The sequence below is a fragment of the Cnephaeus nilssonii genome (genome assembly GCF_951640355.1).
Source record: "Cnephaeus nilssonii genome assembly, chromosome: 16".
Classification (NCBI taxonomy): Eukaryota; Metazoa; Chordata; class Mammalia; order Chiroptera; family Vespertilionidae; genus Cnephaeus; species Cnephaeus nilssonii.
The window spans coordinates 57,472,710-57,495,584 of NC_137087.1; the positions used below are offsets into that span (position 1 = coordinate 57,472,710).

The following is a 22,875-nucleotide window of genomic DNA, read 5'->3' on the forward strand; positions in this document are numbered from 1 at the left end:
AGATTGCTTTGGTTACTAATTTTACGATTTCGAGCCAGGTCGATACTGTCCATTCAGTGCCCACAGCTGACAGGTGTCCTTCCTGTGGGTTCTGCAGGTGCCCCAGCTTATGCAAACCCTCCCCACCCACTCTGGCCTGAGTGAGCCCAAGGGGTGAGTGCCCATCTCCTCCTAAAGCCCGCCTGGGATGATGCCAGTCCACTGGTAGCTGCCGGGCCTCCACAGGCCTCTCCAGGGGCCCACGGGCAGGTGAAAAGGACCAGCACTCAGGAGGGAAACAGGGGTGGTCTAAACGCCTCCGATTGGCAGGGCCGGGCAGTCCCCCCAGAGATGGGCCAACACCAGCCCAGACATGGACCCGATGCTCAGAAGAATGCCCCCAGCGGCAATGAGCCCAGGACCCGGCGCGCCAGAGCTCACCCCTCATCTGGGCCCTCAGTTAACATTCAAATATCTTCATGGGCTTTCGCAATTCCAGGCATGGGCTCAAGAGAAACTTCATCTGTCAAATTGCAGACTTACTGTCATTTCAGCCACACTCCGCACTTTGTATTGTCTGCTCAGCTATAAGGCTCCCCGACCGGAGCCCGCTCGCCAGCCTCCTGCACCCATTCACCAGGGTTTCCCTCCCCCCAGAGTTTTGGGTGGCATTCCACAGATGACTATAAATTAAAGGGGAAACCCAGGCTCCCTAAGCCACAGCTCACTTGCCAGGGCCAGCCTCAGTCCATCCATAAACCAAATAGCCATCCTCACTGGCTCACATGACATGCCCCTATACCCAGAGGGCTCCCACCACCACTGGGTCCAAGTCGGGGTCCAGGCCCTCGAAGGCTCACCACAATGTGTGCTCGTCATTGAGGACATGGTCAGCCTCATAGAATAAACCATTTTAAATAAAACTTCAGTTGTTTTTAACCAGAGAGAATTGATGACAATCCAAAAGGAAAAGTTATAGAAAGTATCTGAATTTCACATCTACTGTGGCCAGAATTAACCAGATGTTCTCAGATGTCCAATGTTTACAAGAATTTAAAAAAGAGACTATGAATAAGAACATATCATTGCAATCTTGATTTATGGCCTCACTTTTTGCAAATATATGCAGCAAATTTACACGTTTGGGGCAATAACATTTCAATACTCATTTTTTCACAAAAGTGTTTAATCATTTGATTGAAATGGAAAACTCAAGGCTTTCATTAAAGATAGCTTAACAATTGTGTTGATCTCATGGAGCTGCTAGGAATCATTCTGGAAATATTAGGACTTAACTGCCAATACTCATGAAAGGGTTTCCGTGAGAAACACGCAGATGAAACTAACTGGCTCTTGCAGAGACGGAACCAGATGAACACCAGAAGGACCGCTGAGGTCTCAGCCAGCACGTAAAAAATGTTTCTAGATGTTGTAATTGAGCACTAAGTTATCACATGATGATTCAAAAAAAAAGTGGGAGTATAAGTCACAATGTCTTTTCTCTTTTTCCTTTTTTATTTCAGAGAGGAAGGGAGAGGGAGAAAGAGAAAAAAATATCAATGATGAGAATCAATCTTTGGTTGGCTGCCTCCTATATGGCCCCTACTGAGGATTGAGCCCACAACCCAGGCATGTACCCTTGACCGGAACTGAACCCGGGACCCTTCAGTCCACAGGCCGACGCTCTATCCACTGAGCAAAACTGGCTAGGGCCACAATATCTTTTCTCAATAAACGTTGTATTTAAAGAAAATTAAATAATGAATTTTATTTTTTTAAAAATATTTTTATTGATTTCAGAAAGCAAGGGAGAGGAAGAGACAGACAGAAACATCAATGATTAGAGAGGACCACTGATTGGCTGCCTCCTGCACTGGGGACTGAGCCCACAACCCGTGCATGTGCCCTGACTGGGAATCAAAGCATGACCTCCTGATTCATAGGTCAACACTCAACCACTGAGCCATGTTGGCTGGGCTTTTAATTCTTTTGATATTTTTCTTATATTCTAGCACTGGTTTTCTTTTTCCTTCCTGAAAAGTATAGAAAATAATGGCGCATTCTATTTTGACACTCTTAAATTTGATGAAATTCGGTATATCTCTGTCCCGTTTAGAATTACCTGGTGTAAGGGCTGAGGATTGGATTTGGATGTTTTTACCACACTGTGTCAGAACACACTAACCCATCTTCTCCGACAGAAATGCCACCCTCATCGCATGCCGAGTTCTCGTGTGTGTTCAAGTCTATTTCTAGGTTCTATAACACGTCTCACTGACCTTTCTCTTTTTCCCCACTTTCATTGCAGTATAATTGACATATAACATTGTCTAAGCTCAAAGTGTACAACGCGAGGATTTGATACATGTACATAGAGTCACAGCTACATAACGATGTTTGGTCAATGACGGGCAGCACGGACGACGGTGGTCCCCTAGATCTGTGGTCGGCAAACTCATTAGTCAACAGAGTGGCAAACCGTGGCTCGCGAGCCACAGTTTGCCGACCACTGCCCTAGATTATAATGGAGCTGAAAAACCCATCGGCTCAGTGCCATCATAGCTGTGATCACATGGTCCCAGCACAACACTCCTCACTTGTGTGGTGATGCTGCCCATCGTGTAAAGTGCAGCCCCTAGATTTATGTACAGAAAGTGAGACTAGATGATGGTAATAAACAACCATGTTACATGTTTATGCATTCACTACACTTTCCATCATTATTTTAGAGTGTAATATTTTACTTACAGAAAAAGTTTGGTATGGGCAGGAGCCGTGTTACGTTGGCAGTAGCCTCGTACACCCCATGTTTACAGTGTGTCTTGATGCATAATTTTCTCTTGTGCCTGACTGAATCGCAGGTTGTTTTATAAATTTAGTGTAGCCTAAGTATGCATTGTTATAAAGTCTACAGTCGTGTCTAGTTGTGGATGGGGAGGAGGGAGAGTAACAACACTCACTCACCCTCACTCCTTGACTAACCCAGAACACATTCTGTCCTATAAGCTCCATTCATGGTGAGTGTCCTGTACACGTGCGGGCAAGACTGAGGAATGCCACTGCCAGAGGAGACCAAGGAGACACGGCAACTTAATGCAGGTCCCTGGACGGGACCCTGGGACAGAAAAGGGGCTTCAGTGGAAACCTGGTATGACCCAAATAAAGTCTGTTGTTGATGTTAATTTCTCAGCTCTGACAAAGGTACCACTGTTGTGTCTGATGTTCATGGGAGGGAGGTACAGGGACTCTGAGCTATTTGCAACCTGGCTACAAACCTAAAATTTTCCCAAACTAAAGAGTTTTATAAAAGTTTCTTCTTTTGAGAAAAAGGTGGGATTTCTTGTTTGGGTTTTTGAATGGTGCTCCATGCATTTCCTTCCTGCTTTTGCAGAGTGTGGTGTGAAGATCTGATGGGGGCATCCAACCTTGATCCAAGAGGGACTTCCATGGGCACAGAGAATAGCAGGATGGGGGGATGAGAGAGCTGGAGCCCTGGTAACACTCCGAGCCACCAGCCCACCAGCAGCCTCCCCCTCCAAACCTTCCACTGTATATAGGGTTAAGTGGCGATTTAAGCCAATGTGAATAGAGATTCTGTTACTTGCATCCTGACACTGTGTTTCCCGGGAGACCTGTCAGATTTAAAGATGAACAAAAGTTCTGGTCACCAGTCCATAAAGCTGCAGTCAGTTGTTTACACCATGAAGTTTTTAGTAATTGTTCCCAATTGAAATAGGTGTTTACATCTAGAAACAAAATTGTTCACCACTCTGTGTACACTTCCTGTTTTGGCGGTTGTAGGTGAACAGAACGATGCCTGCTCTCAAACTAAACAGAGAAAAAGGTCCCAAAGAATAGTTACGTTAACATCCAAACTGAACTGCTCTTCTCATGTCTCGGGTCTCATCTTAAAAATAAATAACATTCACATGTAATCTGCCAAACGAATGAATGAGTGAATGAATGACTGTTGAATAATGTAATCAGGTTTTTAATTTTTTTTTAATTCAGAGGGCTACTCTCGCCAACCTGAATTATACCACACATTACACAAAATTATTCTAATCATGAAAACTTTAGATGCCATAACAGAATCTGTCTTCAAAATACGTAAAGCCCAAATCAATATACACACACACTAAGAGATTTCAGTAAAATGACAAGGCAGAATATGAGTGACAATCTGGATAAGTTGGGCAGTAATTGCCTGAATTAAAAATAAATGCCATTTATTGAGCACCTATCCCCCCAAAGTTACTAATTCTGCATAAGCTGCCTGTGCCTTCATCCCTCCATCCTCTCTTCAACCTTTCACTGGGTTCAGCTGCATCATATGATATAGATCATGTTTCCCAAGTTCATGTCCGTGTATCTGATGATCACAAAGGGGTTTCTTCTGTTCAGACGGGTGTCTCCAAACTGAATTTTGCTTGGCAGAGGGGGATATGGCCACCATCCAGTGGACACACCTCCTTGACAACTGAGTCATCGAGTACCAGTTACTGAAGCCCTCCCTCTTAGCCCAGCCAACCAGCCCAGTGAAAATGAGCATAGCCATGGCAGGGACAGTCCGGGTCCCTGTCCTTCCTTCCTTCTCCCTTTGGGGCTTAACTTCTCTGTGGGACGCCCGTGCACTCTTCATTTTCCAATAGCAGTCCTGAGAGACAGCTCCTTCAGCTTTTAGTTATTCAGCTCAGGAACCCGTAATTAAGGACTTTCAGACACTGGTATCTACAATTTATTATCCGTGGCTTTTCCTGCCCTGCGTATGCTCTGCATTCACTTACGAAACACAGAGTATCAGCATTTTGGTAAACTTGTGAACATGTATATGCTCCTGTCTAGGTCCTTGATGTAAATATGGGCCCACGCTCAGCTCTGAGATACCTGATTACCGTGGAGAAGGGCACCCCAGCAGACGCAGGACTGCCACTCCACCGGCTGTCCCAGGCCAGCTCCCACCGCCGTCTCCCCAGGGCCATGGGCTGTGCAGAGTGCAGTGGGGTGGCGAGGAGACCCAGGAGCCACGTGTGACGCTTGGCCAGCTCTCAGCTGCCAGTTGTGGCTACTTCAGGGCCCTATGGCCTCACAGCCAATTCTGAACAAAACATCAAGTTGCTTTCCAGGCCTGCCAACTCCTAATTCAGATTATTACCATCCTACACTTTGACCCCAAAGTGGGGGTCTGGCTAATGCTTTAGGTAGAAAAAGTATATATAAATGAGGACAAACATCCGGTGGCCCTTTGCACTCCCCCATTATGGTCTGGTGTCCTAGAAGCACCATGCTCCCCAAACCCAGCCAGAGCCCCAGCCCCAAGGACAAGGACACCTCAGTCCCAGTAGGGACACAGAGACCCCACCTTCCAGAATCCCCTTCCCTACACCAGGCTGTGCAGGGGCAGGTGCTTCTTCTCGTAACCACCTGAATGAGCTGCCTTCAGAATCAGACTAAACCCAAAGCTGGCTCTGCCCTGCAGATGGGCAGGGCCAACACCCTCCATCCTGACTCTGTCTGTCCCCCACCAGCCTCCTCTGCACGCCTCCTGCCCCCCACTCTCTCAGCCCCTCTGCCTGGTGGGGAGGTTTCCCCAGGTCCTCACCTGGCACAGCCTCCCAGTAGCTCTCCAACCCCACAGGGCTGTGACTCTGGAACCAGTCCCGTGTTTGCTGTGTCCCCCAGGATCAGCTCAGGAGACTGGGCCCACATTATATACTTACAACACACAAACAACCTCAACACAGAGTGTTGTTCAAGTTTGACAACTGCTTCTATAAAAGCTTTCCAGAAGGTTCTACTTTGCTCTCAATGGGCAGAGGGCAGCATGTGTGTGAGGACGAGATTAGCCCAGACTGAGCAGGAGGGCAGGACAGTGGGCCTCGGAGTGCCAGACAGAAATGAGAATCCCTAGGGTCCCCTGTTGGGGGCCACTGGGTGGGAACCCTAGAAAGGACCCTCCCCTTCAGACACACCACCAGCCAGGACATTGAGGGGCTCATAAGCCGAGGAATGGGTAGCAAAAAACAGAGCAGATGGGTGCTGTTTGGACAAGAGCTCAGGTGTGACTGGGAGAGATGGAGGCAGGAGCTTGGGGAGCAGTCTGGGTGGGGACCAGCTCATGGGGGAGTGGCCCTCATACCCCCTTGCCAGTGGGTGTCGCCACCCTTTTCTTCAAGGGTGAGGAGTGGACTGTCCTCTGGGCCCGCATCTGGTTCTAGAATGGGCATAGGATCCCCACAGGCAAAGTGGGCTTCCACATATCCAAGAAAGTATGGTCATCCTGGGCCCCTCGCTGTGGATGGGTTGGGAAGAGTCAGGTGGGACCATTGGGAAAGGTCTCCTGTTGTGCAAACAGGAGGGCACAGAAGACACAGTGTTGGGCAGCAGGGGAGGTGGGCATGGGTGCCATGCACTGTGGCAGCCTCTGGGAGGAGCCCAGAAACAAGAAAAGAGTGGGGTACCAAGGGGTGGCCTCAGCTCTTGCTAGAGGGCTCCCAGCAAGACCCTGTGGAACTCCACACTGAGGCCCAGGAGCTGGTGGCCTGCGTGCTTCCTTCCTCGGGGCAACAGTCTGGGCAGAAAGTCCAGAGCTCGCCACTTGGCGATAGTCCCCACACTGGGCCTGAGCCAGAAGCAGTGATCCCTGCGAGGCCAGCAGCTACCCACTCCTTTCTGTGGCGCAGGCGCAGAGAAGATACCGGTCCTCAGCGCATCAGAACCACACCCTCTTCTAAATCAACATTTTGCTCTGGGTCCTTTATTACCCTGAAATGCAACTCACAGACTATGACTTTATGTATTTTAAAGACCAATGTATACTAAAGAGCGATAAATGGAAAGTAGGTGGTTTGAATTAAAACAATAAAAATATGTTAAATATACAAACCAATGTACAAACATACACACATGCTCATTTGGTCTCTCCTTCTTGGAGCTATAAAAATTCCAGCAAATGCTACTTAGAAAGTATTCCTTCACAAACCAATGCCAAACACCGGGGTCGAAGAGGCAGGTGAGCTGCAGTCATGGACTGCGCCCCGACACCGCACAGATGACGCGCTCCCAGGCTCAGCTAGGGCAGAGAACACCTAACCAGACAGAAGCCACGAAAATGAGTTTTCACGCTCTAATTTTCTTTTCTTACATATTGGCCTCAAGTTTCTATTTTCACTGCCAATATAAGCTGTTGGCAAAATTTATTTTAAGCAAAAGTATTATCGTCGTGTATAGTAACCAGAATCTACAACTCTGCAAGGTGGAGGCACTGACAGGCGCTGGTGGCGTTCTGGTGGAAGGTGGCTCGGGTCCTCCCAGCATGCTCCTCTGAGAGCAGGACCCGTGTCACCATCATTCTGTCACTGCAAGTTCCCTGGGCTCCAGCCCTGACCCTGGAAGCCACTGGGCATCCATCTCAGCAAGGGCAGGGGTGGGCAAAGGGGTATAGTTGTCAGCAGCTGCCAGGCGGCTCCTCTGCCCAACAGCAGCAGCAGGGCCCCAGACGCTAGATGGACTCAGCCACCCCTTCCTGGGCCCTCCAAGCCTGACTGTTGACCCTTCCTAGGAGCCACCTATTCTCAAAACTTCCTTTTCTGCTTAAACTAGCAAGAGTTGTTCTGTCTACTGTAACTAGAGGCCTGTAGCAGACCAAGAGCTAGGATACGGCTATAAAATAACCCCGCTACAAGCTCTCGGGGGCAGGGTTCACCCCCGGCTCTCCCTGGTTAAGTAAGGAGCTTGTCACTCCCTGGGAGCACGTGCCACACCCTTGAGGGGGGCAGCACCACAGGGCACACCCCATGGGCACAGGACAGAGCTCAGTCTATGGGGCTTTAGGCAAACTACCACAAAGTCAGGAAGTGTCACACCCCGAGGTACAGAACCGACTGATGGGTGGTCTCTGGAATCAGACAGGTGAGCTGAGCTCACGCTGTGTGGGGTAACCCAGGGCCGACATGCAAAGCAGACGACCTGGGCAGCCTTCAGAAGGTGGCTCAGTGGAAGCTGTTACAGGGCATTCTTTCCCTGCTCCATTCCGGAGACTAGTCCAGGTGCTTGCTGCTCCTCCTACTGTCAGGTGCAGGAGGTCAGGGAGGAGACAGCCACTTCAGTGAGTGGAGTCTGTGGCGGGCACCACAGGCTGCGGGCGCTGCTGGCCAGGTCCCTGCAGATTCTTAGAGCTGCCACGGTGGTCAGAGACAGCAGAGCGCTCAGAGGAGCATCTGGCTGGAAGCTGGCTACTGCCTGCTTTGCATTTATTTCAGCAACAAAATCGACAGATCTGCAGTGAGGGGACCTCAGTGGTGCCCAAACACTACCCAAAGCTTAATCATGCAGGAAAGGGGACCCAAGATCAGGGCCACAGGCCACTGTTTCCACTTCAGGGACCGAGGAGAAGAGCAGCCACATCAGCCTGCCCCAGAAATGCAGCCTCCACTGAGAAACAAGTGGGAGAAAGGCTCAGTATCGACCAAAACAAGGAAAAGCAAGGCAAAAGGCAGAGAACGAAGTTCTCTCACCAGCAGTTACAGCAGCAGTGGGACTGTCAATAACGCCTCCTGTCTGACTTCATTTAAATGCAGCCACCACAAAGACTTGAAAAACATCGGAGAAAAATCAATGATACAAAAGTTAGTCCTTGCCGAAACCGGTTTGGCTCAGTGGATAGAGCGTCGGCCTGCGGACTCAAGGGTCCCAGGTTCGATTCCGGTCAAGGGCATGTACCTTGGTTGCGGGCACATCCCCAGTAGGGGGTGTGCAAGAGGCAGCTGATCGATGTTTCTCTCTCATCGATGTTTCTAACTCTCTATCCCTCTCTCTTCCTCTCTGTAAAAAATCAATAAAATATATTTTTTAAAAAAAAGTTAGTCCTTGGAAAAGATGAACAAAATTGACAAACCGTTAGCTAGACTGACTAAAAACAGAAGACTCAACTTACTGAAATTGGGAATAAAAGAGAGAGCATTACTATCAACCTTATAGAAATTAAAAGGATTACAAGGGAATACCATGAACAATGGTGGCCAACTGGATAACCTAGATCAGTGGTCAGCAAACTGCGGCTCGCGAGCCACATGCGGCTCTTTGGCCCTTTGAGTGTTCTAACGCCACTTCTTCAAAATAGACTCGCCCAGGCCAAAAAAAACCCGACTTCTGCACATGGGCCACGAAGTTTCAATCACACTGTACGTGCGTGCCCGCACGTGGTATTTTGTGTAAGAGCCACACTCAAGGGGCCAAAGAGCCGCATGTGGCTCGCGAGCCACGGTTTGCCAACCGCTAACCTAGATGAAAGACAAATCCCAGAAAGACACAAACTTTCATTTATTTTTCTTTATATATATATGTGTGTGTGTTTGTATATATACACACATATATACATGTATGTATGTTTTGTATACAAACACATATATATACATATACATATATATATGTATATATATTGATTTCTGAGAGGAAGGGAGAGGGAAAAAGAGAGAGAGAAACATCAATAATGAGAGAGAATCATTGATCGGCTGCCTCCTGCATGCCCCACACTGGAGGATCGAGCCCATAATCCGGACATTCCTTATCAAAATAACTCTATCACTAATTAGATACAAGATCTGTAAAAGCTGCACAATCTAAAATAAAGATCCTTGAAAACCCAAGGAAAAAGTCTCAAATGATTCTACAAGTAACCGGGAAATGCAAACCCAAGGATAATAGATGCATGTTACAGCCTCCTGGGTGGTCCAAAGGACTGGTGACACCAAAAGCTGTTGAGATGTGTACTAGCAGGTGTGAGGAGTGTATACGTGTGTGATGGCCACATATGGACACTGTATGATGTGAGTGTATACGTGTGTGATGGCCACATATGGACACCCACACATATACGTAACCCTGTCTGGGCACACTGGCCAGGCACCCAGGGGTTGGCCCACGAGAGAAGGCAAGTGGAGGGCTCAGTGCTCAGCACCATGACAGTAAGAAAGGGGAGGCCCTCTCACTGCCCATCGGTGTCCGTGAAGGCATTTGGCATATTCACTCAGTGGGTGAACTCCAAAGCAGCTAGAATGCCAGGTAAACCTCATGGTGCTAGGACATGCCAGGCACAGGACAGGGGCAGGGTGTCTGTCCCACAAGCATGCTGCTGAGGGGAGGAGAGCCACATGTTTAGTACCTTCAGTACAGGGACTTGAGGCCCATCTGTGACAAGGAAGGGCTGGCCTGGGGTCCCTCTGCTCCATGCTCTGCACTCCAGGACACCGGGCAGATGTCTGGGCTCAGGGCGCTGCTTCCCATATGGAAGGGAGCAGACCCAGCACATGCGCCCAGGCCTGGCAGCCCCACCGGACACCAGGGGCACGTGCAGACCCCAAGTCAACGCCACTCAGCTTGGGATCTTGACTTTCTCCTTCGTGAAAAGCAACACGCGGCTAGAGTCAAGTTAAATTCCAGTAGGGAAGTGCCTGTTTATTCTCTTACAAAAGTCCTTCACCCACAGTACAGGTTCCTGATGCAGCAGCTGCCACAAGCACTGAAGTCACTCAAGGTCTGCCCACTGGCTGTGCTGAAAACAGTTTGAATGCCACACGGAATATACACGAGGAGTTTCGGGCTTTTTGAGTGACTCTACAGGCTTTTCTCATTATAGAAAACTAAAATTAGCAAGGTTAGGGTCACAGACATCAATTTTCTCCTAGAAACTGGGATAAATTTTTAACTTTCTCCCCATGTGGAATTTATTCCATTAAACGATAGAAATGGAAAGTACATGTGTTGGTGCTTTCGCGTTTGTCGTCCATGGTTCCTCAGCAGGCAGTCCACAGCGGACCCTCCTTGAGGGCCACTCCTGTGCGCCTCGCCTGGGGTGGACCCCTCCCTCCAAGGACACCGATGCTCCCGGGCTACACTTCCCTGAGTTGCTCTGAGCTCCTCACCCTCCAGCCTAGCCTGAGCCCCCCTTCTTCCCTTTCCGGACTGACTCACTTATCAGTAGCTTTAAAAATACCGATAGAGCACAGGCAGCTCAGCTGGCCCGAGTGCGTGCAGGAGGAGCTGACGTCCACACTGAAGGCCCCGCCCTGGGGAGGACAAGAGCGGGGCCAAGGCAGAGGCGCCAGCACTAACCACATCTTCCTAGAAGTGGGGTCATCAGCTGCAGTCCCCCGTGCACGAAAGACACTGGGGCTCGAACCAATCAGACACATGCTGCCTCTTAGCCTGCAGCTTCCTTCACTCACCACCCACGTCAGCCCCGAACTTCCCACGCAGGCCTGCTCCCTGTTTCAAGCCTCTGCTTCGGCCCCGAAGTGGCCCCAATGGGCACCCCTTCCTTACTTCCCTGGGGCAGCTCCCATGCTCCGAAGCCTTTGCCCCAACCCTGGCCACTTGCCCCAGGAGGCCACCTGTGGTCTCCACACCCAGGGCATCTCTTGCATCCTAAGTCACCCTAAAGCCCATATCTTGCTATGCTTGGCAGCTGGGGCAACCCAGGGACCAGAGCCAGGCTGGCCCGTGCAAGGCCCCTTCTGTCCTAACGGTGGGCTGTGCCTCATCCCTATAAGACGAGAAGAGCGGAAACCCTGCCTCAGAGGGCGACAGTCCTGACAACATGCCAGGCTTCTCAACGCTGTGTAGTCAAACCATGGCTCAACCTGCTGGCTCCTGGATCTGCCTGGGCCCCACTCCTCTCACCCACAGCAAGGCCTTCTTGAAACATCCCTCCCAAACTCCCAGAACGCCCTTCTCAGGCCCCCTCCTGTCCTCACCTCTGTCGCCTCATGCTCCGTGATATCACCTGCTCTCCAGACTTTACCCTAAAGACTGCTCCTGTCTTAGATTAGGACTGGTGGGGTAGGTGTAGAAAATTGGGGCGGGGGGGGGGAGGTGAAGCAGGGAAGGCAGCACACAGGGGCTCTGGGGGCCTCCCCCAAGGGGCCCACGGGCTGCTCCCACACTAGGCCACTCTGCCCAGCCAATTCAGAGGATGCCCACAGAGGCAGTGTGCCGATGGGAGCATCGCTATGGGGGGGGCCTCAGGGGTGCCCCCTGCTGTGCCTCCAGCACCTGAAAGGGGGCCCAACTTCAAGGAGGAGGTCACTAAATAAGAGTGAATGAAAGGCCGCTGGGACCAGCTATTTTTTTTTTAACTTTTTTAAATTTATTTTTTAATCTTCACATGAGGATACTTTTTCCATTGCTTTTCAGAGAGACTGGAAGGGCAGGAGGGAGGGGGAGAGAGAGAAATAAAAGCATTGATGTGAGAGAGACACATCAACTGGTTGCCTCCCACACATGCCCCTATTGGGGGCAGGGAGTAAACCCACAACCCAGGTATGTGCCATTTTGCCACTGACCTGGAATCAAACCTGAGACCTTTTGGTGCACAGGCTGACACTCTAACCACGGAGCAACCGGCCAGGGCTGGGACCAGCTATTAACAATCCCTAAAAATTAGCTCTCCTAGATGCCCCGTCCCCCACACACCTGCAAACTCAGTCAAAGTTGAACCTGGGCAGCACAGCAGAACCACCTGAAACCTGGAGGCTGAAAATGGGAGGACCCCAGGCTGACCTACATGGAGCCCAGACCTCCTGCCCTAAGAGCGCCCCCTCTAAGAACATCAAGTGCCCCTGGGCCATGGATGCAAGGACAGAGCCCTGAGGGTTCAGAGAGTTAGAGGAGACTCTACCTGGCTCTGGTGACAGCCTTGGAGTTATCAAATTGGCCACCGGGGTGTTACTTTTGTTTCCTGGTTGGTCAGTCTCCACTGCTCACCCAGATTCTGTTTGCAGCATTAATAACCACGACCCTCCTGTCCCTGCACACAGCCCAGCCGCCCACCTCCCACCTGGACTCCGCACAGTATGTGCCGCCTGGATGCAGGGCGAGGGTAGTGACGGTGGTACAGCGAAAACAGGAAGTTGCAACAGATCTGAAAACCGTAACAGTGAAGGAGAAAAGAAAAGCAAAACATATGTCCCCACACATTTGTGACTTGGACAGATGTCATTCTTAACAAAATGAGTGTGTCTGAAAGGAAGTTCCACATCATCCCAAATTACAATGCAGCAAATGCAGAGGATGCCCTGCACTCAGGTGCTGGGTAAACATTTGCTGCCCCGGATAAAGCCAGTGCCCACTGATGCACCCCAATCAATCCTGGGACCCCAAACAGGTACAGGACTCTGAGTGTCCTGGAGGGCAGCTTTGGGCAAACTAGGATGAGTGGGTCTGTCCGTTCCCCAGCCTTTCCATGCCTGCCTCTCGGGTTCCCAAGGGTCCTGCAGAGGAAGCCTCATTAGAGTTTTGAAAGCACTGACCACTCAACCAGCTCTCAGTCCACACAAGCAGGCTCACCCACGTGGCTAGAGCTCCCTGACCGGAGTCTACACTCTCACGTCTTACAGAGCCAACGGTTCCCCAAAAGCCTAAGTAGGCAAGGTAGAGTGCTCAGAGCTGGGGTCCATGCTGGGATGGGGGCAGTGCCCCCCCAGTTGTCCTTAGGACCCTGTCCTCCATCTGCTCTGTGGACCCTGGGACTAATGAGCCATGTGGCTAACAAAACTGCTGGCCCCAAAGGACCCCGATGCAATCCCCTTCCAGGTGGGCCGCAGGGCCCTGAGCACATGCCCCCACCCAAGGACAGCAAGGCTCAGAGAGGAAGGCCGCACGCCCGAGGCCTCCCAGAAGGCCACCTGCCACGGGGGCAGCGGGAACAGTCCCTACGATGCCTCATGTGATGGGGACAGCAGGAGGCCAGGCTAGCGAGCACGCCTCAGAGCCTGAGTGCCCTCACCTCCAGTCACAAGAGAGAAAAGGTTTTCCCTAAATGCAGAAAGGAGACCCAAGTAGTGTTTCCTCTTATTCTTCTAATAGGGAGTAGCTGGAAACATCGGATCTGACACCTGCCCCCGTTGTCCTGTGATGGCACTGTGCTCACTAGGTGACGAGCGCAGGCCAGGACAGCCACGTGCCCATCAGGAAGGTGACAGACCCTCTGCCCTGCAGGGCTGAACCTCTCATCCATGCAATTTCAGGAACACAGCTGCCAATTCACAGAAATTCTCCACCCGATGACCAGGTGGGTGCACCACGGAACAAAACCCCCCAGGAAGCAGGACTATCAGAGATGCTCGGGAGGCAGTGAGAGAGGGTGGGGACAGCCCTCTGAATGGTCCATCACACCCAGAGGCTGAGAGCAGAGAATTCACCTGCACAAGGCACTCTCTGCCCCAATCTGGGTCGGTGTCCACCTGGTCCATGGGCAGTGGGAGGGGAGGCTATGGACAGCCATGTCCCTTCCAGGGAGCCCTGCCTGCCACTGCCTGCTCCTAAGGACTAATACTATCAGAGGGATCCAGCCTTTCCAACTGCCTGGAGGACTGACTGCCCAGCGCCACCTATGCTCTGACAGGGGCGTCGGTGGGCCTGAGCACAGCAGGGTCCAGGAACCCAGCGGCCTCGCAGCTCTTTTGATTCCCCATAGCTGTGTCTGCTCTGCCCCTACAATCATCTACATAGAACCCCGAATCCCGCCCCTGCCACTGCCCAGTGCGGGTCAGAGGCCAGCACACCTGAGTGGAATGTCATGTGATGAGATCTATATCAACAGGGAAGATTGAAGGGACCGAAACACAAACCTGGAACCAACTCAGGGTGGGGCAGGGAAGTGCTGCACAGAGCTGGTGGCAGGAGGGCAAAGGGGCTCCTCGGGAAAGGAGGAGCACGTCCTGTCCAGGCCTCAGAGGACCATCCAGCATCGCTACAGCTGCCGGGTGGGCACACAGGCCGTCCCTTTGGCACAATCAGGGACAGCTGATGGATCAACCAGGCAGCCCGAGCACTGCTCAGTCCTGGACACAGGAGGCCCTTACCAGGAAGGAGAGGACAGAGACCTGCCAAGGAGGCACCCAGGGACACCTGACAACACCAATGCCACACACCTGTCAGGGCCTCCGTTCCCTCCCGTACCTGCCGCAGCCACCGTGCTGGGATTCCTTCCTACCTTCCTGACACACACGTGGGCGGAAAGAAGTCACATGCCCACAGTTACATGTGATGAAAGGCAGAGACATCCACACTTCCCTATGCCACTGCATGTCCTCACTGACACTGGAGTGTGGCCTCCCACAGGGCATTAGGGCGGATTTCCCCTCCACCAAGACCTGGCCCAAGCTATGCCTTCTGTTTTTAAATCCCCTTCGGTTCCCAGAATAACTGCTGGCCATTCAGAGGCCCTGAGAGGTAGGGCAGGAAGGAGGCTAGTCCGAGCCCACACCAGTGAACCTGGAAACCAAAGCCAGGGCTGGACCTCCAAGACACAGGCCCAGACCCCAGTTCCCATGCTCCCAGGCCAGAGCAAGATGAGCCAGGAAGGCCCGGTGGGCAAAAAATAAGCAGGGCCAGGCTGCAGATGGAAGAAGGGGCAGGTTAGGCATAGGCTTCTTGGTGCCAGAGCAGTGCAGGGCGAGCCACCCCAACCACAGGGCATTCTGCTCAGACAGGGGAGGGGACTGCAGCTTACAGCTTGCGTGGCATCCCCAACCCCTCACCAGGACCTTGATGGCCCAAGAAGGCAAACCCAAGGTCACAATGGCCCACCAGTAAGAGGCTGACCCTAAAGCCCTGCTCCTGGAGAGAAGGGGAACTTATTCTTATTCACTGAAGGGAAAACCAGAACCGGAGGCAGCGTTTCCTCCAGCGTGGGAGGCACCAGTGTGTTTCCCTGAAGCCAGGGCACCTCGTCAGCCCACGAAACTCCACATCTGTGCAGCACCAAGACCAGCTTCGGTGTAGGACCTGTCACTCACTCCCAACCTGCTCCAGATCCTCTCAATCCTGACTGACATCTGGGGACCTGAGCCACTTCCCACATCATCCCTGGTCACATGCACACCCCACACGCAGTGAGGTCAGGATGGGACACTGCCACTCCACCCTGCACGGTCTGCTCGCCTCCTCGCTGTGATGGACGGAGCCGTGGGCCCCTCCCGTGCAACCCCTCCCAGTGGACACTCTGCTTCAGTGCCATTTCCATCTCCCAAACCAAATGTTAAACTTTATAAAGCAGTGCAGGTGGGTGACCGAGATGCTGCTCAGACCTTCTGCTGCCTTTCTGACTAGCCACCAGGCCCTGTGCTGACCCTGCTACTGGAACCCATCCTGGATCGAGCCCACCTCCCAACAGGAGACACTGCCACCAGCCGCCCAGGCAGACACTGAGGTAGTCAACATTTAAAAAGCTATCACCGTGGGAAGAGATCAACCAAAGAACTTGTATGCATATATGCATAACCCATGGACACAGACAGTGGGGTGGTGAAGGCCTGGGGCAGGGGGCGAGGCAGGCTACAGGGATCAATGGGGGGATAGGGGACATATGCAATACTTTCAACAATAAAGTGCTTTTTTAAAGCCATCACCCTGTAGTCCCTTGTGGGACCTCCCTGCAGGCAGCACTGACCCCCATCATCTCCCCTTCCAGTCATTGGGTTCTAAAGGGGCAATTTGCTGGAGGCAGGCCGGGTCTGATTTTTGTACTTCTGAGTCACCCTAGAACAGGCCTCTCTCCCCGAAACCCGGCCATCGCCCACCGGAGACAGACCCCAGGGCTGCGTGGCCCCTCCTGCCCAGCTCCAGGAAGGACATGCAGGCCCCATGCTGATGGTGTGTGCCATGAGGGCATGCAAGCCCCAAACTCAAGTGGAGAGACCTTTCTCAGGACGCCCTGCCAGATCCCAGGCTGAGAGGCAGCGGACGTGTCCCTGTCCTCCAGGGCTGTCCAGCAGGCCGACCTGCAGTGCTCACTTCACTGGATTCAAACAAGAAAAACATTTAATACTTTACATCGAAGAAGTGGCTCCCCCACCCAGTGATCTAAACCCTCCCTCAGCGACTGGAGAGCCGATAAAAACAGGAAACCCCACAGATGACAGTGTGAGCTCTCGGAGGCTGGCCGACAGCTCACAGCTCTGCCTGTGAGATCCAGGTCGTCGGGCAGGAGGACCAGGAGGCGAGTGTGGCTGCACACAGACCTTCGCCATGTTGACTTCCAACGAGAACCACATCTAAGGCAGGCATGGCACGGTGCTGTGGAGGGTGAGGTGTGCAGCAGAGAAAGCAGCCCATAACTGTACCAAACATGGGATCACCGTATATCTGATCCTACCACCGTGGGGATGGGCAGGACCCCATCTACAAACAGAGTCCCAAACTTGGGCAAAGAGAAAGTACACTCAGATCTCAGGTCACAGGCAGTAATGCCACAGGCCACACCCATGGGACCAGGGGCCCGGGAAAGCAGGGAGGGAGACTGTGAGGAGGCTGGCTGATCAGGCCCCGCCTGCCCGGCACACCAGAGCCTGCTTTGGGCTGCGTGGACAAGGACTGCTGCTTCCCCCATCTCTTGGAAGACTAGGCACTGGCCTGTGCACTGGGCTTCCCCAGGCGACAGCACTGTATGCTGGGCTCAGGTCTGGGTCCTCTCCCTACCTCCTGGGTGTCCACCTAGAGAGGCCTGAGTCTAGCTGAGCTCCCAGGAGGTGAGTATGGCTGGAAAAAGGTGGCAATGCTGGGAGGTGGGGGTGAGAACAAGAGCCAAATGATGGGTGTCCAAGCAGCCAGGGAAGGAGTCTTTGAAAAAAGACATAATTAGGAGTGCTGGCAGGATGTGGGGCAACTGCAGCTCTGGGACAGGGCAGGTGTGCTGACAATGGGGCGGCGCCCTGGAAACAGTGGGCAGCTCCTCGGCAGGCTCTACAAGGAGTCACCAAGCAGCCGCAGCGCTCCTCCAGGCACATGCCCAGGAGAAAGAAAACGCACATCCATGCAGAAACCTGGGCACGAATGCTCAGGGCAGCACTATTGCTAATGGCCAAGGTGGAGCAGGCCAGGTGCCCACCCTGGATGGGAGATAACAGACTGGTGTGTCCCAGAGGAGATGAGCGCTCATCCTGAACAGGAATGTGGCTCTGACATACGCCAGCACTGAGAACACGCTGGTGAGAGAAATCAGATGCAAAAGGCCACATGAGTGACTCCATGTGGGAAATGTCCTAGAGATGGACAGGAGATGGTGGTTGCCAGGGGCTGGGGTTCAGGGAGATGGAGAGAATGGGGAGGGGGACAGCTAAGGCTACTGAGTTTCTTTTTCAGGTACAAGAAATGCCCTAAAATTGGCTGGTGAGAGGTGCACAACTCTGTGGGTACAGGAAACCACTGGTCGAACACGGACATGCTGAAGTGTATGGCGTGTGATGGCCATGTCAGTGAAGCCATCACCAAACAGAAGTCCTTGAAGAAGCAGGGACCCAGCCATCAGAGGCTCTGGCACACGTCCCGGTGTACCCCACCAAGCCTGCTGTGCTGGGCAGAGCTGGGAGAAGGCTGAGGGCAGCGAGCAGTGGAAGTGAGAAAGCCCCACAGGAGCAGGAGAGGCCGAGGCATTCAGGGAGTTTTCGGGGTGGGGCTACAACGAGGGCAAGAAAGGCAAAACCGATGGTGGAGGGAAGAGAGGGACCGTGCCCCGGGTGCCACCCACCCTGCTCCGCCCAGGGGAGCAGCTCACAGACACCTGCTGTCTGCAAGGTCCTGGGAGGCCTGCAGCCTCGTTGGCGATCCTCAGCAGAGCCCAGTTGCACAACCGATCTGCAACCCCTGGGTAGAGGGCTGCCCAGGGGTTGACCAAGCAAAAAGGGAAATCAGCTCAAAGCTGACATTTCGCCCCGAGTAAGTAGCAAGACAAAGTCCTTACAGGCAGACACCCAAAAGCAAGCTGTGCTCTCAAAATTCCGCCTGGCTAGGTCTCCTTCCCAAGAAACAGCCTTACCATGTAAGGGTGGCACAGCTCTGAAACCTCGGCTGTGGAACTTCCCCTCTCAGTTCACTCCTAGCCAAAATGTAAAGAGCCTAAAGCCAGACACCTCACTTGTCAAAATCCAACCACCCCAAGGAAAACAATTAGGTACGTAGCCCTGCCACCACCTTCCAGGCAAGTGGGAGTCCCACTGGGGTTACAGAACAGCCCCGGGGCTCTCTGTGAACCTGGAAAAGTCCCAGGCACCCCCAGCCATGTCTAGAACCCCAGGCAGGGAGATGGCCATGCAGGTTTGGGAAGGGCCACAGCTAGGGCAGAGGTCACCGGAAGGAAAGCCCAGGAGACTCGGTAAGTGGTTAACTGGTCACGGCTATGTTCGTAATAATACAATGCAATGACTTCCCGTTCCCCTCCCACTGTCTCCTGTGTGAACCGTGGCTTTCCAGGGGGTGCCTGAGGTGCCATGACGTCCACACAGCTAATGCAACTTTCTCAGCTTCAGCTTTCCTGTTCCTACCGATTGGTATATGGTAAATATTGGTCGTTGTAACCTACATAACTAATAACTCTTTGGGGTCCTCCATAATTTTTAAGAAAGCAAGAGGCAAACATTTGAGAACCAGTGCATTGTAGGTATTTATCACACCTTCGTCTGTCATCACAGGGTGAGGAGCAACCTGAGAGCCCTCTGTGGAGACATAACAGAGCCAGGAGTGCTGACGAGATGAGAGTAGGGTGTTAGGGGCAAGACATGGTTAAAGTCTACATCCAGACTTTAACAGTGGTCACCTCTGGGGGGGCGGGGTGGGGATGGGGGTAACAAGGGAAGACAATAAAACCACAAAAGCAAAAACACATCACCTAGCACTGTGCACAAAAGGAAAACTGTCCTTCACAGCAGGGCACGTGTGTTTCTAACTCAGACACCTTCCTCCTCAATCCATTACCCTCCGGGACGAGGCAATGCTCTGGCCACCACCTGGAGCTCGGCTTCCCAGATGCCGAAACTACCAAGAAAGATTCCCTCCCAGGCCTCAGCACTGTCTACAGCAGTGGTTCTCAATCTTAGGCGACCCTGCTAGCGGTTCTCAACCTGTGGGTCGAGACCCACAGGTTAAGAACCGCTGCTGTAGAGCCTAAGACCATCGGAAAACAGATATTTACATTACGATTCATTAACAGTAGCAAAATTACAGTTCTGAAGTAGCAACGAAAATAATTTTATGGTTGGGGGTCACCACAACATGAGGAACTGTATTAAAGGGTCGCGGCGTTAGGAAGGCTGAGAACCGCTGGTCTAGAGTGTGTTGGTCAGTACGGGCACATGTTATGCAAAGACACGGTCACCAAGCAGATCTCCTGAAACCTACTACATAAACCAAGGAATCACAATCTCCTGCAAGAAGTGGCCTCTTTCATGTCCCGGGACCTCTCCCACAAGCACCACGTGGCACATGGGGGAGACTATTTAATGCCCACCCTGCTGCCACTGACTGGGGACGCTCCCTCCCTCGGGCTGCTCCACACAGTAAGAAACCTGTGTTACAGTCTGGCTGGCGTGGCTCAGTGGTCGACCTGTGAACCTGTGAACTGGGAGGTCACAGTTCGGTTCCTGGTCGAGGGCACATGCCTGGGTTGACGGCTTGGTCCCCGGTGTGGGGCCTGCGGGAGGCAGCTGATCAGTGATTCCCTCTCATCATTGATGTTTCTATCTCTCTCTCTCCCTCTCCCTTCCTCTCTGAATCAATAAAAGTATATTTAAATTAAAAAAGAAACCTGTATTACAGACACGTCTTTACTAGCCCTTCAATTCAAAGACACCTTGCAGAATTAACCTATGCACTGTTTTCAAAAACAAATGTTCCTTCCCGATGTAAACATAATGCAAAACTCCTTATAGCATTTAAGAAAATGAAAATTCAAAGACAACATGTTGCTAAACCTAAGTAAATTAAGTTACCTATTTTAATGTCAACAGAGAGAAGTGTGTGTATACAGTTGAAACACAACAAAAATGCTAGAAGTCAGAATCAAAGATTACAGGGAAGAATGTTTGCGCAGCAAAATTCTTTTCTCTCTGAGACCGAAATGCCCCACCATGCTTAATTTTCCTGACATTTCTGAGGCTTTGAAGCCACAGCTAACGGATCTGAATCATCTGAGCAAAACCATGTTACAGTGGCATGTTACTGGAAAGCCGAGAATAGAATGCTAAATATACAGACACACACCCATACCGGGCACTTTTGAAGAAATTTATCAAACACGAAACGAGATAAAGTTGTCTGTGACAAAGTCAGAGGGAAAGCAGTTCATCTCCAGCAGGGAAGTATAATGCTTGGGCTCCTGGAAGTTAAAATGAGAAATACACAAAAATAGCGCCTACCTTTTATTAATAAAAATCAAACCTCCCCAGAACATGGCTTAGCTCACTGAAACACCTCACCCACGGTTACCGGCGGGGAAAGGACAAGAGCCTTCCCCCCGAGTCTAAGTCACACTGGTGTCGGGGGTCCACACCACCTACGGACTGGCACCTACTGCTCACCTAGGGAGGGGCGGGGAGGACGCCACAGGCCCACCGGTGCCATCACCTTTTTTTCTTAAACAAGCTCGCCCCTTCGGAGCTGCATTCTGCTTTATTTGGGTTGGCAGTTTAAGTACCAACAGCTGAGACACCGAACTAGGTCAGCCCTGGCCTGCCTCCGAGCTCCCGGCCCTCCGCCTCGCTCCCTCATCCCCAGGGGCGGCCCGGGGCCTGGGAGGGAGGCCCCTAGAAGGTGAAGGCCCTGTGCAGGCAGCATCCCTTTCTAGCCACGGAGAGCTTCTCAGCATCTTTCTCCTTAAAGCAGCAGCCAAGTCGGCCAGGGCTTTCAACAAGCAGCCCCTTGTCTGGGAACTAGAGAGACACTAAGTTAACGGGGTAAGAGGAGGTGCGGGCACCCGGGGGCTGTCCGTGACAGACAGGGAGACAGGCAGGCTGGCCAGGGGCCAGGGCCCTGGAGGGTCAGCCGTCAGAGGCCACAAGTCAGGGGCTGCGGTTTGGGGACCAGAGTTCAGAGTTAAGGTTTTGGGGTCAAGATTCTGGGACCAGGGGTTGGCGCCAGGTTAGGGGTTTGAGGTTCCTGGAAGAGGGTTCTAGGGTCAGGGTTTGGGGACCTTGGACAAGGATGAAGACCTGGGTTCAGGGGTTGGGGCTCAGCCTATGGAGTTTGGAGGCTGGGTCTGCGGGACTAGGATTCCAGGGTTCCAGGCAGAGCTCAGGGCACTTAGGGTCTGGGGTTGAGGGTCGCAGGATGGTACCGGCGGGGTTCAGGGCTCGAGTCCCAGGGCTTAGTGTCCGGGTCCGGGTCCCAGGGTCCTAGGGTCCCAGGGCCAGGGTTCTGGGTCCCAAGACTCAGATCCGGGTCCCGGGGTCCTGGGCTCGGGGCCGGGTCCAGCGCCGCCAAAGCACTTACGTCGTCGAAGAGCGAGCCCACGTTGGCCGTGACCAGCAGCACCGCGGTGCCCGGGGCGGCCGCCTTCCCCGCCATCGTGGCCTGGCCGGCCGGCCGGTGTCCACGGAGCGCGCGTCAGCTGCGCCGGGGGGCGGCCCCGGGGTGCATCGCGGGCTCGGCGGGTCGGGCCGGGCCTGGCCGGGGTCCGGCTGCGCGCACGCTCGCTCTGGCTGCTCCGCGGCCCGCGCCCGTCGCTCTCCGCCGGCGCCTCACCGCGGCCCGTGCGCAGCCATTAGGAGCGCCGCCACCAGAGTCCCGCAGAGCCGCCGCCGCCGAGCACTGAGGCGAGGCCCGCTCCGGGGCGGGGGCGGGGCGTGCAGGGGCGGGGCGTGTGCGGGGCGGGGCATGCGCAGAGGGCAGGGCCTAGGGAGGGGCGGGACCTTGGGGGCGGGGCGTTGCGAAGGCCTGCGCGGGCGGGGCGGGGTCTTGCGGGGGCGGGGCCTACGAGGGGCGCCCCAGCGTCGGCCTGGGCTGCATGGGCCAGTGCTCCTGTCAGTCAGCGGCCGCCCAACCCACCCAGGCCCCTTGTCCGCGCCTGGGCCGCGCGCTGACTCCGCCCTCCGCCCTGCTCTGACGTCACGGCCCGGCTTAGCGGGT

At 53.2% G+C, this 22,875-nt stretch overlaps 1 protein-coding gene across 2 annotated transcripts in view; it reads right to left on the bottom strand.

Annotated features, from left to right (window-relative positions):
• The window catches only part of INPP5A (inositol polyphosphate-5-phosphatase A), a 141,515-nt gene extending 118,942 nt beyond the window's left edge, over nt 1-22,573 (bottom strand). For both annotated transcript variants that reach the window (XM_079793514.1, XM_079793515.1), the window contains exon 1: nt 22,240-22,573. In XM_079793514.1, the coding sequence (XP_079649640.1) occupies nt 22,240-22,314 (75 nt within the window). In that variant the 5' untranslated portion in view covers nt 22,315-22,573. The remainder of the gene's footprint in view (nt 1-22,239) is intronic.
• Nucleotides 22,574-22,875: the final 302 nt, after the last annotated feature.